Source organism: Poecilia formosa, unplaced genomic scaffold (genome assembly GCF_000485575.1).
Source record: "Poecilia formosa unplaced genomic scaffold, Poecilia_formosa-5.1.2 Scaffold106, whole genome shotgun sequence".
NCBI classification, from domain to species: domain Eukaryota; kingdom Metazoa; phylum Chordata; class Actinopteri; order Cyprinodontiformes; family Poeciliidae; genus Poecilia; species Poecilia formosa.
In genome coordinates this window covers 170,924-190,790 of record NW_006800045.1, presented here as the reverse complement: position 1 = coordinate 190,790, position 19,867 = coordinate 170,924, and the positions used below count along the sequence as shown (strand labels likewise).

The 19,867-nt window shown below is 38.8% G+C and overlaps 1 protein-coding gene across 2 annotated transcripts; it reads left to right on the top strand.

Annotated features, from left to right (window-relative positions):
- Window positions 1–193: 193 nt before the first annotated feature.
- LOC103143207 (oxytocin receptor-like) lies at window positions 194–9,685 on the top strand. 2 transcript variants are annotated; one of them, XM_007559652.2, is made up of 7 exons: window positions 194–282; window positions 2,803–2,917; window positions 3,023–3,186; window positions 4,390–4,504; window positions 4,629–7,319; window positions 9,193–9,324; window positions 9,561–9,685. In XM_007559652.2, the coding sequence occupies exons 5-7, from the start codon at window positions 6,473–6,475 to the stop codon at window positions 9,653–9,655; spliced, it is 1,074 nt and encodes a 357-aa protein (XP_007559714.2). In that variant the 5' UTR covers window positions 194–282; window positions 2,803–2,917; window positions 3,023–3,186; window positions 4,390–4,504; window positions 4,629–6,472; the 3' UTR covers window positions 9,656–9,685. The 2 variants fall into 2 exon arrangements, with proteins under 2 accessions (XP_007559714.2, XP_007559713.2); XM_007559651.2 differs by having other exon boundaries at window positions 3,020–3,186.
- Window positions 9,686–19,867: the final 10,182 nt, after the last annotated feature.

Below are 19,867 nucleotides of genomic sequence, written 5' to 3'. Positions count from 1 at the left end.
GCCATGTACGACATCACGACCATCAAAACGTGCCTCTCGTGCGTGCTGTGCGTGGCGCAGAGAAAGAACCACAACAATGCTATGGCTGTCCGCTTCTGAAGCTTCGATACAATGTTTCAAACCCCAAACAGCGGCCCTGACACCTGAACTCAGCTGGAAACGATTAATATTTTGTAAGCATCTTTTAGTGCACTTTTGCTGTTGAGTGAGAATATGGAGTCATCCAGGAAGAGAGGTCGTTCTGACATGTGGGCACACTTTAAATTGATCGCTCCTGACAAGGTAGGTGTGTTGTCCTGGCTCTTTTATTAGTAATATAGCAACAGGAACAGCTTCCCATTGAGAAAATTACTAAAGGGCGATTCCACCTAATTTTTCACGACCTTGAGCATCTTTGAACTGCTTTAGTTAGACACAAAAATATTTAAGACATTTCAAACCTGGTTTAAATCATTCTGCACTGATTACAGAATATCTAAAACCACGTGTCTGATTTGTGAAACTTCGGTAAATGACCGCGATTTCAGCATTTTTTAGGCATCTGGACCCAGTGGTGTAAGTAACGAAGTACAAGTAGTTCGTTACTGTACATAAGTACATTTTTCGTGTATCTGTACTTTACTTAAGTGGATTTAATAATGGGTACTTTCTACTTTTACTCCACTACATTTTACAGTAAGTATCTGTACTTTCTACTTCACTACATTTCTACTAAACTGTCGCGTTACTCGTTACATCCAAGTCGCGTTGCGCTTTTTTTCCGTTAAAATGTGAAGTTCAGGGACTTAAGGTGGCGCCGTAAAATCCAAGCAAAAACGTGACTTACGTGTCTGTTGTCACCCATCGCCTCCACCTTTACTCGCACGCGGAGCTCCAGACATGCGCAGCGGTTGCTTCTGAGCGGGAGAAGATGTCTGTCTGATCGTCAGTAATATAATAGCGCTGCATAAATCTTGGGCTGCACAGTGGCGCAGTTGGTAGAGCTGTTGCCTTGCAGCAAGAAGGCTCTGGATTCGGCCTCGGTCTTTTTGCATGGAGTTTGCATGTTCTCCCTGTGCATGCGTGGGTTTTCTCCGGGTACTCCGGTTTCCTCCCACATTGGCCTCTCCAAATTGCCCCTAGGTGTGAGTGTGTGTATGCATGGTTGTTTCTCTGTTGCCCTGCGACAGAGAAACTGTACCCCGCCTCTCGCCCGGAACGATGGGCACCAGCAACCCTCCTGACCCCACCAAGGGACAATCTTAAGATATGGCGACATGCAAAACCAGCAGCGCTTCGCTTTCACAGACGGTGGGGACTTAGTCCGACTTTTAGTAGACACACATCTGCGATGGAAAAAAGTTGTGCGCTGAATTATTATGTGGAGGTGTTGACTAAGGTGTTGCAAAAACTATGTTAAACGGTGTTACAGAGTAAACACAATGCTTCATTGTTAATTAAAATGGCACATTTCTAATGTATTAAAATTAAATAAGATCGGTTCATTTAATGATATTGTATTAGCGATTCAGCAAGTACTTTTACTTTTAATAAAGTATTTTTAAAAGCCAGTGCTTTTTTACTTTACTTAAGTACAAATGTTAATGTGGTGGCTTTACTTGAGTACATTTTTGTCTGTGTATTTGTACTTTTACTTAAGTAAATTTTTTGAGTACTTTCTCCATCACTGTCTGGACCACAGTGGAACTGCTCCTGCTCCAAAACTGCAACTATACCTCTCAAACTTTAACTGGATTATTCTGCACTAAAAGCAGAATATGTAAAACTGAACATGTGATTTGTAAAATAAATCTTTATTTATGAAACTTCAATAAAGAGCCATATAAGTCGTCTTCTTGTTGTATTATCTTTTTGTTTGTTTGTTTGTTTGCATCCGAACCACACTGGAACAGCTGTTGCTGAACTGAAGAGCTCCATCAGTACAGATATGTGTTATCACACATCTGCTCTTTTGCACTGATATACTGTATTTTAAACAGTCTCTCTTTTTAATCCAAAATAAACATGTGCATGATGTGCTTTAAAAATAGTCACCTTACTCAATTGCACACCTCTTGGATTGAGTATAATATTTCTGTTTTTGATAACTATACAGTATATTTGCGTTGTCATCTTGTACAGTAACATGTGTTGTTATTGTTAATGTCATATCTTTCATATATATGTAAATATACACACAACACTTTTGGATGTTTTGCGCAAATATCTTGATTCTGCTGTTGCAATTGAATTTCCCCACTGTGGGACAATAAAAGGTATTTCTACTCTATGCTTCTCTTATGTACAGAAAAGTGAGACGTATTCTAGTGACATAGTTGTTTGCAGGTGATGTGTGCCTTTGTGCATCACAGTAACTGTGCTGGTTAAAACGGCTGCAGTAGTTACCATGCCTATCTGATTGCTGGCAAATTAAAATCAAAGCCTTTTTTACTGGTCACTGTGGTGACTTACAGTGGCTGGGCTCTGCACATTTAAATCTCTCCTTAGGGTGCTGGTTTGATAGGTTCTCAGATTTCTGCCTCCTCGATGAATAAATCACAGCATAAATCATCACTTTATCCATTTAGCTGTTGTATTATGCATTGGCGTCCAGGTAAAGCATTCAAAATGCATCTGCACCTTGTTTACCTTATTTTTGAGTCATGCCCTCTTCTAATTTACCTCTGTGTTGATTGTGGTTAGCAGAAATTAACTTAAGTATTGTGAGCTACAAGCCTATTATTGATGTAGGCTGGTATCACCATTAGGGTACAGCTTTTTAGACTCAAACAGCAATTTAATTTACAAATTGTGTCTCTACAGGTCCAGTGCTCGTTGTGTTTAGGTGAGCTGAAGTATCATGGGAATACTTCATCCATGATTAGACACTTCTCTACCCTGCATGGAGCCACGGTTAACCATGGGAACGCAAACCTAGGTAGGATGAATGTTTTAATTATTGTTAATGAACCACAGGTCTGTTTTACATTTTCCTTTTATTCATTGTCTTTTTATTTGTGTATGTCTTTATCTATCTAAGTAGATCAGAAGCCAGATGTAGACAAGGCTCTTGTGCAGATGCTGGTGAAAGACTCACAACCTTCTTCCATTGTGGATTCTTTGCCTTTGCGTGACAGTGGGGGGCAACACAGGAAGAAAGGTCGCTCTGATATGTGGGAATACTTTAAATTGGTCAAGCCTGATAAGGTAGGAGTGCTGGCTCTTTGATAGTTAATATAGGCAGAGTTGGGTAATTACATTTACTCAGTAACATTTACTTCAGTAACTTTTTGGGAAAGAAAACACATTTAGGAGTATTTTTTATATGCTGTATGTTTAGAAATTGACTTGGAAAAATGTTTATTCCGATTTTCTTATTTTGTAATTATGTAATTTATAAGAATTATTTCCATTTTGGTTTATAAAATACAAAATAATTTTACATTTTGGTCTGTCTGATGTAATTTTAAATATTAAATGACTAATGGTTTGATCAGTTACTCAGTACTTGAGTAGCCTCATTACCAAATACTTTTTTACTCTTGCTTGAGTAATTTCTTGAATGGCTACTTTTTACTTTTACTTGAGTGAAGATATGTTAAAGTAGTGTTATTCTTACTTGAGTGCAATTTTTGGGTACTCTACCCAACTCTGGACATAGGAATATACATACACAGTGGTATCTATCAGTGTAGTACAATATCTTTGGTCTATATTAGATCTATGTTAAGGGGATATATCATTATATTTAGTGACATAAAACCCATGAAATACTGAAAGTGCAAAATATCAATCATAACCAGTCGTTAGAATGCTTTTGAAAGAACCTATTTCAAATAATTTCTGACAAATAACTTTTAATACATAAAGGGATTACCATAAATAAAATATGATTTGTCCTTACCATTTGTGCTTTAGCTTTTAACTGGAACATGACAAATAGATAAGTCGTTAGTTATTGGGTAAGCAGAAAAAGGATAAACTTTGACGTTTTGCAATAAAAAATGACCAATGCAAATAACATGTGTGAGCTCTGAGGAGCTCCAAAAACACTGTTACTAGTGGATGCACTATCTGCCCCAACATTACAGCCGTTATGAAACGGCTGTAATGTTGTAGTAGCACCACAAATGTGCTTGAGTTGTCCTTTGGTCAGTGTTTGTCAATTCCGGACCTCAGGGACCACTGCCATGCATATTTTAAATGCGTTTCTGTTCCAGACCACCTAATCCAAATGATTGCATGACCTCCTCTGCATGCCATCAAGAGCTGCAGCAGCCTGTTAATCACCCACTTATTCAAGTCACGTGTGCAGCAGAAGGGCAACACCGAAAACATGCAGGGCAGTGGTCCCTGAGGACCGGAACCGAGAGACACTGCCTTAGAGTAATGTCTCAATGTTTCATACAGGTCCAGTGTTTGGTGTGTTCAGCTGAGTTGAAATATCACGGAAGTACTTCCTCCATGATTAGGCATTACACTGCCAAGCATGGAGCTGTGGTTAACCAGGGGAAGGCGAATAAAGGTAGCATAAATCTCTCGTACTTTTATCATTATTGCCAAAAAACCCCAGAAACTACAATATGCTTCTGCTTCACATTGTCGTGGCTTTTCTGTTTTATCTGCTTGTCTTCTTTTTTGTGTCTTAGGGGACCGGAAGCGAGAGCTAGATGAGGCTCTGGTGAACATGCTAGTGAAGGATTCGCAGCCTTTTTCCATTGTTGATGACTGTGGCTTCAAGGAGTTTGTGGCGTTGCTGGATCCCACATATACTCTTCCATCCAAACAGACTCTAAAGGATATGGTGATACAGAGATACGAGGGCCAGATGTCCAAGATCAAAGCTCACATAGAAGACGGAGACTCTGACCTTGACTGCTGATATATGGACCGCCGTCAATATGTTATGTGGATGATACTACCGAACGTCCCACAATGCTATTGGGAGTGACGTATTTGCCTGAAACACTTACTGGTGGTAGGATCGCTGCTGACACAAGGTCTCTCATGAAATAATGGGGCATTAAAGGAAAGGTGACCTTATTAATATGGTCGCCTGTTAGAAGTTTGAATCAGAGATGTACACTTAGCTTTGTCCTTTTGTTAGTTTTAGTGGTGAGGAACTCTGTTGATGCATCTGATCTGGGGGGGCCTTTGCACAAGAGCACAAAAGCCAGTCACACTCTTCCAAACCAGCTCAACAGGAAAAATAAGCTCAAAGAAGTTGATCAATTTTGAGGCGATAAAGTTTATTTTAGAGGTGGAAACAGGCTGGTACTGAGCCTTGTTTGTATTTTCAGTGAGGCAGCTTTTGTTGAGCTGAAAACACACAATAGCTGTCCAAAGTGAAGGTTTCATGGCTAAAGACTTTCCCAATGGCAAAGATGTCGTATGTGATACTTGAGGGAACACTTGGGGAAAAAAATAAATTACAATGCAACTGAACTTTAGAAATTACCGTTTTCTAAAATGTGTTAAAAGTGTGTTTTTGCTGAGCAGCAGTCATCAATGTGAAACAGTACTAGAGACATACGTTTCTCCCTGATTTTATTTTTCTGAAACATTTAATATAATTGCCATCCTCCATGATGAATAGAATATGTTCATTTTGGAGATTAGCAAAATAACAGAATTTATTTCCTGTTATTTTACTCTGAAATCTTGCTTTACAGGATTTCTACTCAGTCTCAAAAACTCTGGAGAAGTATGAAATTGGCTTCTCTCATTTTCCACATTTGGAAAAGTATGGTAATTCTTTATCAAGGAATTGTATTAAGTTTTCTGATTTTTTTTTTCCGTATTCCAATTTTGAACTGACAAAGTCTAATAATCCTTAACAAATACTATTGTTATCACATCAGTTAATTAATTTCATATGCTTTATCTTAGATTTTGCTAACTCTCAGATTAGTTTGAACATTTTACCCGTCGATATCTGATTTTTGACTTACTGACTGTGTGTAAGAACTTAAAACTTTAAGAAGTATTAGGTTGAACTGTCCCATTTGATCAAAAATCCAAAACAAGCACTGGAACTGATATATTTGGCAGACATTTGCTCCCTCATTGTGGCATTTAGCAAATCTGCATGTTGAGTTTGTTTTCATGGAAACGGTTTCATATGTATCAGTCTGTAACCTGTTTATCTTATCTATCATCTGCTGACCTAATAACCAAACCTTCAGCAATGGAAGTGAGCTCCACCCAGTTTGATCTCCAGTATAAAAACAGGGGGCGCAGCTCAGGAGACCAAAACAAGAGTTCAACTTCTGCAGCGTTTTACCTCCTGCAAAATACTGGTGGACAAAAATGACTATAGCTGGAGAAGCTGAAGTTTGATCAAGGCTTTGCAGGGAGAAGATACGTGTAGAATTTAAGTTAGATAAAAAAAACGAGAGTTTTGCCAACTTTATATGTAGGACTTTTCTTTTAATTAAACAGGTTTCATATATGTATATATATACTATTTCTATTCCAGACGCTTAAAGTTAAAATGCGTCCGCTAAATGAGAGCGACTTTGTGGATGCGCATGACGTCCCGCGGGACGAGAGTCTGGCCCGGGTGGAGATCGCGCTGCTCGGTGCGATCTTCGTGACCGCCGCCATCCTCAACACCGCCCTGCTGCTGGTCCTCTGGCGGCAGCGCAAGCAGATGTCCAGGATGCGCGTCTTCGTCTTCCACCTGTGCCTGGCGGACCTGGTGGTCGCCTTTTTCCAGGTGTGCCCACAGCTCATGTGGGACATCACGGACCGGTTCGTGGGACCCGACGTGATGTGCCGCCTGGTGAAGTACCTGCAGGTCCTGGGCATGTTTTCCTCCACCTATATGATCGTGGTGATGACGGTGGACAGGTACCAAGCCATCTGCAACCCGATGGTGAAGTTTCAGCGGGCGCGCTCAAGACTGAACGTTCCCGTGTGCGTGGCGTGGGGGGTTTCTCTCGTGGGCAGCTTGCCGCAGGTTTTTATCTTCTCCCAAGTGGAGGTCGCACCCGGTGTGTTTGACTGCTGGGCGGAATTCATCCAGCCTTGGGGGCTGCAGACCTACATCACCTGGACCACTCTGGTCATTTTCATCCTGCCGGTTTCCACGGTTGTGGTTTGCCAGGTGCGCATCTGCAGAGCCATTCAGACCAACCTGTCCAGAAAGACTCACAGGCAGGGAGTGAGCGTCGGGGCGCCGCTGCCCGCAAGAGCCAGTGGAGTGGCCGGGATGTCCAAAGCCAGGGTGAAGACGCTGAAGATGACAGTGGTCATTGTGTTGGTGTATATCGTCTGCTGGGCTCCCTTCTTCACCGTCCAGCTGTGGTCCGCCTGGGACGCAAATGCGCCTAAAGAGAGTAAGTTACTGCAAAATTACTGCCACGTTTTTCCTTATAGACAACAAAGGCGGTCCGAAATTGAATGCGACCCAAGCGAAATTTGATTTGGGCCATTAATTCTCTCCCTAATCTAATAAAATAAGTTAATGTAATGATTGTTAAATAAAAAAAAAATCTAACGTTTATATGTATGTAATGCATTATATCAAAACAAAAATGATAAAAAATAAAGTGTGCTTCTTTTTCAAATACATAAATAATGACATAGGACAATTATTTGATGTCATTGTGTGTTAAAATAATTATTATTTCATTATTTTATATTTACTGACATAGCTAACCTAAGGTTATATGGCCTTGAGCTGAATTAAGTTTGGCCCCTCAGTTAGTCCTATAAATTAATATTTATAGATGGGATCACTTGAATAAATGTGCTAAATAAATGTTTAAAAGTGTTAATAATTTATTAAAACACAAGCAGAGCAAAATCTTCAATTAAAATTCGACTTCATTATACTGTTGACTATTTTTGAATGTATTTAATTATTTCTTCTTTCTTATGCAACAAGCCACTATGACGTACATTAACCCTAACATCTAATTGGTTAACCTGCTTAACTGAAGACCAATCGCCTTAATTTCTCCATTGTAAGCCCCACCCAGTAACTCTGAAATAGCAAAACTGACCAAGTTTATTTATTTAGCACATTTACAACAACCTCAGGTGACCAAAGAGCTTCATAACAAACACAACATCACAGGAAATTATAAAAAAACAGAAAATAAAATTAAGTTTGTTTAAAAAAAAAAAAGTAATAAGATAATTATAAAATTGGCAGAAAATACCTAAAATTAATAACATGAATAAAAACCAAAACAATACTTATTATCAGCTGCAGTGATTTTCTTCCCCCCTTTAGCTTTTGTCCTTAATTGGTGTTGAATGTCAGGGAGAACAAATCCGTTTTTAGTCTGGACTTAAACTGACCGACTGACTGAGAAAGCTTAACAAATAAATGATTTCATCTTTTGTTGCAACAAAGAACTACAGAACAATAAATTAGATTCCTAAGTAAACATATATGCTTTTAACATATACTGAACAACAATTTATACATTCATTTTTACATTAAATTATTCTGTTACTTATGTTTATTTAACTTATTGCACATTGAATTTGTAACACTTTTATCTGTTCATAAAACTTACATTCTCATTATTTGTAAGAGAATAAAGTCCAGACTCCTGTATTTCAATGCAGACTTAATAGAGCAGGGAAGTTTATGTATTGTTTAGTTTACAGCTACATTATTAATAATCCATCCAGAAAACAAACAAAAACAGCATAAACAGATCTGAGGAACATATTTATGCAACAATATTAACTGGACAAGATAGTTCACATTATCACATGTGTTCCTGTAACCTTTTTACATAAAGACATAAGACATTCCTTTTGCATGGATATAGAAAGCACAGTTTTATCAGCTGATTTCACTTGTGTATTTTAACAAATATTGCTCAGCCGTAGGTGTAATATAGTCTGCTTTTGTACTTAATTTACCCAATTACTTTGCTGTTGATAAAATGGAAAGATAAATAATTTTATCTCTGCAATCATTAGTTGTTTTTTTCTTTCAAATTGAACATGAAATACCATTACAAATTTTGAATTATTAAAAATTCTGTAAATTTTTCTTTAAATTTAATGATGAATGTAAATTTGTGGCGTCTATTCTCTGTGTCAGAGGTCAAACATCCTCTGGGGCCCGGCAGGCCTGTGAGCTTAGTTTGTTTTTTGAGTAAATTAATACAGGAAGCTATGACTCTTTCACATTTTCATCAGATTTCAGTGCAAACACATTAAATGTTTTTAGCTCTGTTCCTCCAGCTGCGATTTTCACCATCCTGATGCTGCTGGCCAGCCTGAACAGCTGTGCCAATCCCTGCATCTACCTCCTGTTCTGCGGGGAGTTCCCCAAGAGGCTGGTGAAGCTCCTGCGTCCACCGCCGCTCTCTGCCGGTAAGGATCTGATGCATGAGGAAGTGACGCTTGTCAGCACTTTGTATACGAGCTTTAAAAACGCCTCGGAGTCAGAGGGGTTGTAACGTCATGTCACAAAGAGGGGTGGGGGGATTAACATGGAGAACCTGCATGCTGAGAAGAGCTTACGCTGAGCTCTCTGTGTTTGACAGAGAGATGAAGACAAAATATGATTTATCTGTTGATGTTTCTAACGTTATTGCTTGTCTCTGAAGCAATCATCAGGAGAGCAAATCAGGGATGGATGGCCGTAAATGAGATGTGGACAGAGTCTCCTTCAAATGTTGGTCTGAAAGGTGATTTTACTTAAATGGAGCATTTTCAACTGGATAAAGACTTTTTTTTATTTTTTTTTTTAATGTAACAGGATATTTCTAAAGCCTTGAAGAGACCGGACTTTTGAGGTTCTCCTATTTTTGATTTCAGCTGCATAATGTTTTATTTTTTTATATACAAAGGTTTGTGGAAGGAAATATTACAGACACAACAAACCACAACCACAGAGTGATTCTCATTTGTTGGATCTGTGTTTCATTCTTCAATAATAAGCTGCTGGAAAAGCTAAAGAACAAAAAGTCTTTGTATAAATGTACAAAAAGGTTTGATGTTTTTGTTCTGGAAAAAAAAAGTCCTCATGTTTGTTGTGATGGAGGTGAATTTTCTGACAAGTGAAGAATAAATCTATTTTCTTTCTGAGGTCGTATGAAATAAAAATATGAAAACAATATTATAGGCATAAACTTGAAATTAATTGTGTGTTACATTGCCTTACTAAAGTATTCCTGCCCCACGAACAATCCCAACTTGTTATGTTACAACCATGAACTTCGATGTATTTTGTTGGGATATGTGACAGACCATAATAAATTATTATATAATTGTGAAGTAGAATTTAATAAATTGTTTTCAAAATGCTTTATTAAACTGAATGAAAACTGAAGCTGCAGCATCATGGCGTCGGCTGCTTTTCTTCAGCGGGAATTGGGAAACTAGCCAGACTTGAATATTCCTGTTTATATTAAATGTTTAAAGGATCATACTGGCCATAGTTGGACTTTGTAGCTGTCTTTGTTAAACATCTAGAATGAACGTGTCGCCTCCAGGTTTGCAGACTGATGAGGAATTTTAACGCGAGTAGCGCAGCTTGCCAGCAGCAAGATGAGAAATGTTTGACTTGCCGGATTTATTTTCACTGCACCAGCTGAAAACAAGTCACGTTTCAGTGCTGTTGTGTCTTTTTCTCTTTGTGTGATAACAAAGGAGTCTGAATGTCGTTTTTCAAGGTTAATTTTAAAGTAAGGATACAGAAAGTCTATCATTCTTCCTGACTAAGCTGCTGATTCATGTAAGGCGTTTCAAGTTTGAGAAATAATAGGGTGAGTATTGGCAGTGAGTATTTACATGGAGATGTTTTCTTTTCTCAAAACCCTGAGTGTGGGAAACACAATTAAAGTGCTGGGAGGAATAATTCAAACATTTAGAAGAGGAGGATGAGAAGCCCTGGCTCTACAGTCGTGTCCTTATTCACTCACTTATTTACCTTTTGAGAGAGCTACACCAGAATGAGATGAACGTCACGTCATTTTGGGTTAATAAAACATTAATGACACTGTTTTGTTTTTTTTTTTTTTTCAGTGTAAAATGACAAGTTCATCTATTTTTAAGAACATGAGTTAGGTGCACATGTTATTTTATATTTATATACATTTGTAGATTATCTGCAATTCGCACAAGATTAAACTTATACATACAGGATCACATATCCATCTAAATCTCTGAGCAAGTAGTGCTGAATGTTCTTGGATTTCTTTTAACTGGACAGGACCAACGTCTGCTAATGTCTGGTAAGTGGTTATGGCTGACTGCATCTGCTACTTTTTCTCTATCAACATGAAAAGGGTTTGTTTGACAGCACTCGTAGGATTGGCCGGTACTCTGAACACCGGCTTGGTTCAACAAACTGAGTGAACATGAGGGGAGAGCTGCAGATATACACATATTGGGAGAGGGTTTGTTTTTGGAACAATCTCTAAACAGTTTTAGACTCCATAATTATAGGTTCAAACATTATTAGCACTACTTGTTTCAAATGTTTTGCCACTTTGCCAAGGTCCTATAGATGACCCAGGAGAAGGCAAACTGGTTTGGGCATTCAAGAGATAACCAGCAACTACGAGAGCTCAAGCCAGATAGGATACCTAAATAAAAAAAGACATGCTGTAAAAAAAAAAAAACAATTATTAGAGACAACTAATGAGTTGTACAGTCAAAGACAAGAAGCTTGGATCAAAAACAGAACACATGTTAGATTCAGAATATGTTTATTGGCCAAGATAGTGTGCACAAATGAGGAATCTGACTTTGATTTTCAACTACTATCAGCATATAGACATAAGTATAAATATATTAACTAGAGAGGAGATGAAATAAGAACCAAAGCACAAAATGTGCACGTATTTCAAGTCATTTTCATGAAGACAGAAAAAAAATATTTGATGTGACATTGCAAAAATTCTTGCTTTGTTTCATAGTTGAGGACTTTCCTCATCAGGGAAGAAATTCTCTGTGGCGGATGGTTTTTGCAAATAGTGCAAATACCAAATTGAAGATAAAAGTTTAAACAGTTCATGTCCAGAATGTGTCTTACAATGGTCCAGTAAAAGTCTAGACTTAAATAAAGCTGAGAATCATAGTCAAAACTTGAAAATACCTCTTCACAGATGCTCTCCATCCAGACTGACTGAGTCTGGTAATTAGCAAAGAGCTATAATTGCAGAGAAAAAGGCTGTGCTAAGTATTGACTCAAGAGGATTGAATAGAAAAGCACGCAATACTTTTCAGAGTTTCCTTGGTTAAAAAAAACCCCAACAACAATAAAATAAAAACGTAAACCATATATTTTTCCTGCTTCTTCTCCATGACACTTTCATGTTGTCGTTTGGACGTTCGTACTCCTGACCGCTAGTTGGCGACAAAGCGCTTCATTTGATCTTTTAGGGAATAAGTGATGAAGTAATTTCCAACAGGAATTCGACATGTTTTTGTTTTTTTCTTGGTTTCCAAAACAACTGTCCATGTGTTCGTTACAGCTCCCTCCTCACACACTAGTTCCTCCATAAAAGCGCCCTGGTTGTCTACTTTGTCTGCGTATTGTTTGCACTTTCCTTTTTGTGGGTCCGCGGTGCTTTAGAGCCTCTTGAATGGGCAGAAACCGCGGACTGTTTGGACCATGAACTGGGCCTGTTCCTGTCAGAAGAGGTGAGACTTTTAGCTCTATGGGTAAAGTGAGCATAGAGACCCGGCTGCAGGTGGTGAGCCTCAGCCAGCAGGGACTTTCTCAGGCTAAGATCGCCCGGCAGACGGGGGTCTCCAAGAGCGCCATCCAGGCTCTGCTGCAGAAGCACCGGAAGACGGGCACCGTGGAGGACCAGAAGCGCAGCGGCCGACCGCGCAAGCTGAGCGGAGCCGACGAGCGGCACATAAAGCTCATCTGCCTGCAGAACAAGAAGATGTCCAGCAGCGACATCACCTCCGAGCTGGCGGTGACGAGCGGGACCCTGGTGGACCCGTCCACCGTCAGGAGGAGCCTGGCCAGGAACGGCCTGAGCAGGAGGCGAGGAGACAGAAGCAAAACCTGCCTGAGTGATGACAGAGAGGATGGGGAGGAGGGAGAGGAGGAGGACCACAAAGAAGACGGTGACAGCATGGAGAAGGAGCTCTCTGCCAAGGATTCAGGAGCAGAAATTACAGACTCTGATAAGAGCATCAAGAAGGAGAGTCTGGACGCTTCAAGCTCAAGTGAAGAAGCGTAGCAGCCTTTTTTTTGTAGGCTTTATCAGGCAATATTTGCTAAATTAAACAATTATCAGCTGGTTATTGCAGCTGATGATGTATGACGGCGTATTAGGGTCATTGTAGAAAAAGTAAGCAACTTTCCGCAAAGGCACTCAGAAATTTTGAGACTAAACTCAGAAATTTGCTAGAAGGAAATTTGGAAATGTTTAAGTTTGAGAAGTCGAAAATGTGCAAGCGTCATCTCAAATGTTCAGATTGATCTCAGAAATCTTTTGGGGGGGGAAAAGACGGAATTGTTTGAAAAGCAGAAAAAAATGACTTTTGAAAGAATTTATATATATATATATATATATATATATATATAAAATTTCTAAGAGAAATCCAAAAAATTTCTAGCAAATGTTCAGCTTTTCATATGCAAGAGATTTCCAAGTTTCCTTCTAGCAATGAGAGATTTGATGAGATTAATCTCTAAATTTCTGAGCTTTTTTGGCAAAAATGTACTCGTTATTTCTATCTACAATGGACCAATTATGCCGTCATAGATGGTGGGACCAGTCTGGACTTAAAAACTCAGAAAATGATCAACTGTGTTGGAAGAGAAACCCAAACATGGTTCATATATGTCCTGTAAGCTCCCATTTATAGACTGGATGTCAGTTTTTATGCCAAACAGTGTCAATCACGCTGCTACATGCACTAAACAGCGAACAAACTGTGAAGAAAAAAACAATGAGTGCCTGGGGAAACCTGTTCAGATATTTTTCTTTGTTGACCCAAACAGGAAAGAATATTTCAGCAGGCTGAAGTGACCAAAAATAAAGTGAAACCAAACCGTGTTTACACAGTTGCTGTTTGAACATGTCACAAACATCGTTCTTGTTTGTCCAGAATTATTCTTACTGCTGGTAGATTCAGATTTAATGTCATCTTGTAATTTGCAGGCAGGTTTCTTCTGACTGGAAGGAGGAATATTAATATTTGGAGTCGTGACTTGAATCTGTGGAGATGGCTGATGATTAGAGTGCCACTATTTATGTCATTACTTATGAAAATTGAAATAAGGATTGTGATTCACCCACATTTCCCTCACCTTTCTCTAATCTCGCTGACCCATCTAGTTCTCCTAGGTCTATGTCAGGTGTAGAGGAGTAAAATAGAGTGAAAGTCCATCCAGCTACTCACAAATAATATAAAACAGATTCTGCCACCTGAAATGTATTGGTCTACTGAATGCTGCGTCCAAGCAATCTTTTGCGTATTTGCACATGTGGAAATTACCATTAAATCTGCGATTTGATACATTTCGCAGCTTGACCAGAAGTCTCATAAGCTGCAAAGACTTTGAGCTGATTGCAAACATGAATGGTCAAAATACCATTGGAAACATGCAGTAATTAAAATAAGCTTCTTGTTGCTGCAAAGCCAATAGAGGTTTTTCCACCGACTCTTAAGAGACTGCTACAAATCACTTAATATGCGATATAAGTCTTCAAATGTAAATAAACATGAATTATTTTTTTCCAAAAATTATGCCCTTTGCACATTCTTTTTATTTCATGTGTTGCTAGACTAACTTAAAGCTGTGCATAATTATAGTGTAAGCAAACATGCTAATATTTTTCCAAATAAAAATCTGAATAGTGTGGTGTGCATTTTGTTTTGATCCCTCCACCGAGTCAGCACTTTGTAGATCCGCCTTTTGCTGCAGTTACAGCTGCAAGTCTTTTAGAGTTTGTCTCTACCAGCTTTGCACGCTAAACATTTTGCCCAGTCAGCTCAGCCACAGTTGATCTTGCAACAGATTCTCAATCGGATTCACGTCTGTACTTTGACTAGGTGATTTTAACCCACGATGGAAGACGAACCTCTGACCTAGCTCCACGTTTTATGGAGCCTCTGACTGGTGTTCTTCCAAATTTCCTTGTATTTTGATCCATTCATCTTCTTATAAGCTTAGCCTGGATTCCCTTCCTCCTCTGAGGAAAACTCCCCCCACAGCCTGATGCTGCCACTGCTGTTTCACAGTGAGGATGGTGTGTTCAGGGGGATGTTCAGGGCTAGTTTTCCTCCGCAAACAGCTGAAAAGTTTACTTTTGGTTTCATTTGACCAGAGCACCTCTTCTACACGTTTGCTCTATCGGCTAAACTGAAACTGATCCGTCTTGCAGATCTAACTCAGGTTTCTTTTGGCTTCTCTTTCACAAAGGGCCAGATTTCTGGACTGCATAACGAAGAGTTATCCTACCGACATACTTTCCACCTGAGCTGTGATCTCTGGAGGTCCTCCAGGCTTTTTATTTTCCACTTCATCGTCTTCTGCTGCTTCTCTGATTTGCAATCTCATTATCCAGTGGACAGCTGTGTATTGGTATTGTCCATCCATTTTCAGATGAGAGACTCTACAGTTTTCTGCTTGGAATATTGATTTATAAGCCGTCTCTCCTTTAAACTTTTCCACAACTGTCTCCTGACCTCTGCGGTGTTTTTCAGCGTTCAAGACATGAGATTAGATCGCATGTGACACATTAGATTTACTAATCAGGTGCCCTGTTAGTGGCACTGGAAGTATCTGAGTGAAGAATGATGAAAACAAAAGCATGGATCCCTTCCAAACACCCTAAAACGAAGGTGATATTTGTTGCTGTGAAGTGACAAATATTGAAAAGATCAAGAGGGATGAACATTCCTGAAAGGCACAGTGCTGTAGAGTCAGTGAGCTGCTTTTTTTTTTTTTTTTTTTTTTGGAGTAATGTCTTTCATCAATCTTTGGCAGCACAAAGCAGCACAGTGAAATGTCCAAAAATAGCTTGGTCGTGTGAAGTTTCCCTGTTTAACCTCTACGAGGTTTCGGTTGTCAATCAGTAGCACCTTCCATAGACTCAGACGATGTCCTGCTGTGACCATCTTTGCTGCAGGCGCATTGTAATTGATGGTAATGAAGCCTAGTATGAACAAGCAGCACTTAAGCGTGCGAACATGTCATGCTTACATGGAGCAGCCCGTGTGCCGTAACAAGCCCAGCTGACATCCGTGATTAATGAGCGTACTGTGCACAGCTGTTCTCCACGCTTGCTGTCTTGCTCAGTGCACATCACAGCCTGGATCTGCTTTGTTCTTTCACTGCCTGGTCAGAATAAAAAAATTAAAATAAAAAAAACACCAAACAAGAAAGGTCGCACACGCTAATATTTTTGTTAAACTGGCACACATTCGCTTCTGCAGCGTCTCTAGATTAATTTTTCTCCAGTGTTGTGAAAGAAAGACTCTTTCACAGTCTTATCCTGATGAATCTTGACATTGTTGGAATATGGCTGTGCCATCAGGGAAGAAAACATCCACTGATCTAATGACCTCATAATCCAGTTTATTCAGCTGGCCACAATCTTTTGGCAGACATCAAGATGAACAGAAATAAGGGTTTAAAATATAAATCTATCTGCGTACTGAAGGTAAATATAACGTCTGAGTTTCGATTTTGGAATTCATTTACTGTCGGAAATTAATTCCTCACTGATATCCTAACTACTTAATATATGGTTGTGGTATAAAAAAGTAAAAAGCAATAATTTAGGAGGTGCTGTTCCTCCTGGACATGAAAAGACGACCCAGCAGCTGCTGCGGACACAAAGCAAAAGGAAAAAAGAAAATAACCAAGGTGTGTTGGTGAAATGTCACATAATGCATCTCAAAGTGGTACCAGAAATGTTTTTCTCCGAGGGTCGTCACATTAAAGTCCTCAGAGAGGCTCCGCATCTCTTCTCCCACACACAGAGACTCATCAGACGGCTCCGAATGAGCCTGCGAATATTTGCGTCCACATCAGACATAAAACGCAAAAATCACATAACGTGTGTAGACATGATGGCTCAGGAGCGAGGGCAACCTCTCTTTGTATTTGTTAGAATTAGAAAGGAGCTTCTAGCTTCTTCTTTAAAAGCACTACTCCACTAATGCGTCCCAGCTTTATAAAACCACAGAGGTCCAGAACCATCAGGTCTGGATCTCTGTGGCGTGAGACCGAACAGTCTGGACAGAAACCTGAAAAGCAGCACAAGGTCTCTGTTCGTCTCCATTTTTAGCCACTGGTGCAACAAATGATCAGGAAAAACAAGCAAAGGCCTTTTCTGGAACCAGGCAACTGATCGCTTAGTGAAACATCCTGCTTTTAGATTGACGTAGGAATGAAAACTAGACCAATGACTGGATGCAAAGTCTGCAAAGTAACAGGATACAGCACCTTGAAAACGTCTTGAAAACCCAAATTTTAAAGTGTTTTATTGGGATTTTGCTTGATGGACAAACAGTGGTGCATAATTGTGAATTGGGAGGAAAATATTACACAGTTTTCAAGTTTATGATTTTAAATAATCCGAATATTCCAGGTGTAACTTCAACCTTGAGAGGATTGTTTTCTTTTTTTTTTTTTTTTGAAGACTTCTTTTAGCATCTTGTGGTCTGCTTTCAGCATGAACTTTATTTGAACGTCTCCCTCTTGGAAACTATTTTCTATAAAGTTAAATGACTAATTTAAACATATTTTTCCCAAAACAATCTTCTTTTAAATCTCACCAGACTCTCACTTCAACAGTCAGGAGCACAACGAACCAAATGTCTGAGGCCTAAGCAGAGAAACCTTCTTCAAAATGTTGAGTTATGACACTGTCTGCATTTTCTGCTTACATGACATACCTGAGAGTAATTTTAGCTGGTATAAGAAGAAATGAATGTGTCCTCATTTATTCCTCGCCAGAAATTATATATTTTTTAAATTGCACTCCACAGAAACCTTTGGAAGGGTTTTTTCTTCTGTTTTGTCTATATTACTTCTTATTTTATGTCTTTATATGTTTTACCTGGGTAAATATTCATTCTTTGACTTGTCGATCAATTTGCTGCTGGTACGTCTGAATTTTGCCACTGCGGGACAGTTAGGGATTTTTCTATTCTAATCTATTGAATTATTAAAAGTAAATTTAATTTAGATAAAATGTGAAAAATCTGGACTTTTTTTTTGAGCCACTTTTAGGCCTAAAAGTTAAGATAAGATTTTTTTTAAAAACACAGCAGGATCATGTTTGTCTTAAGATCTGCAGCTCATCATCTCACAATTAGCCATTTGTTTTACAAGTGTGAATTAAAGGTCGGATCAAGAGTTTTTAATACAAGTTAACCTGAAAAAGTATACTGGTCAGTCGTTCCATTAAACTTTAAGGGACACGCTTTACAAATCAAGAATTTTTCAGCCGTGAATTTGATTTTTTTGTCTTACCTGTTTTCTTACAAAAAAATAAAAAAATAAAAACACTTTACTGAAGATCCTAAGTAAATTAGTCCAGCTATATTTCTAAGTGCAGTACAAGATTTAGCTCAGTTTAGTTTAAATACTGAAAACAAGAGGAAAGAGAGCAAAACTTGGACTAAAGCAAAATCAAACATCCAGCTTATCTAAAACTTACCAAAAAGTAAGAATGAAATATTGAACATTTTCAAAACCTCAGTATCCAGCAAATATCCTCACACAAGCTGAGGGCTCCTCGTTTTATTGTTCCAGTCAGATGAATGAGACAAAACATGCAAACTGTTCCCCTATTTCTGAATTGTTTGTAGCTGAATGATTATGACTAAACCGGTGCTGTAAATAACCTTCTCCCTCAGCAAATAAGAAGGAAAAAGAAGAAGCTTTCATTGAAAAAATGTCAACTATAAACAAAGAAAAAACAAAAAAACAGAACATGTTTGCAGATGAACAGCCTCAAATTTTTATATGATCTCTCGCTGTGCTTTGTTTTAGTAGCGAAATGATAAAATTCCAACAATTTTCAAAAACACAAAAAGAGGATTGGGAGATAAAGGACAATCTACAAATCAGAAGAATAACAGTCATATAATACAACTCATGTTTCTATACAGCCACAGAGAAAGACCCAGGAGTTCGCTGCAAAAACCAATGGAAAGCAAACGTGAGAGAACCCAGAAACTACGAAACAATAAGCCGTGAATCTTATCGCCGGGTTGCTGTTTATGAGCTCGTGTTCAGGACTGGCTCGCAGATTTTCCAAAGCAGCAACAAAAGGACCGTCGAGCTGTTAGAATAGGCACCGAATTTCTAACATGCCACACGTCATGAACAAAATGAATGGATAAGGGCGAACGCTCCGCTTTGCTCTCCGTCTTAATTAGCTCTGACCTTTGTGAAACGGTCCGCCCTGAGGCACTGATACGTATCTGATGTTCACTCCTGAAGCAAACCACCAGACGGGACAAACAGCCTCTGCTGAATGCAAACCCAGCAGATTTGATCAAGTGTATTACACATTATCATCATCATCATCATCATCATCATCTCTGATATTAGCCTCCGGTTTTTGTTTGGATAAACAAGGAAACATGGCTGTGATAATTACCTGCACGGTTCTTCCACAGATCAGCAAGAATGTTAAATTAATCCTGAAAAAACAAAACAAAAACAAAAAACTCTTGCATACAAAAATACATCAGATCTAACATTTTCAAAAATAGTCTGTAATCACAGATCTACACGCACATGAATGCTTCTTAGTAAATTAGAATATCCTTGAAAATGTAGCTTATTTCATATAATTTAACTCAGAAGGTGAAACTCCTTTTCATTACACCAATATATTTAAAGTGTTTATTTCTTTTAATTTTGATGGTTGTGGCGTTCGGTTTAAAAAAAAACAAGCAAATCAGGAAATTGAAATAT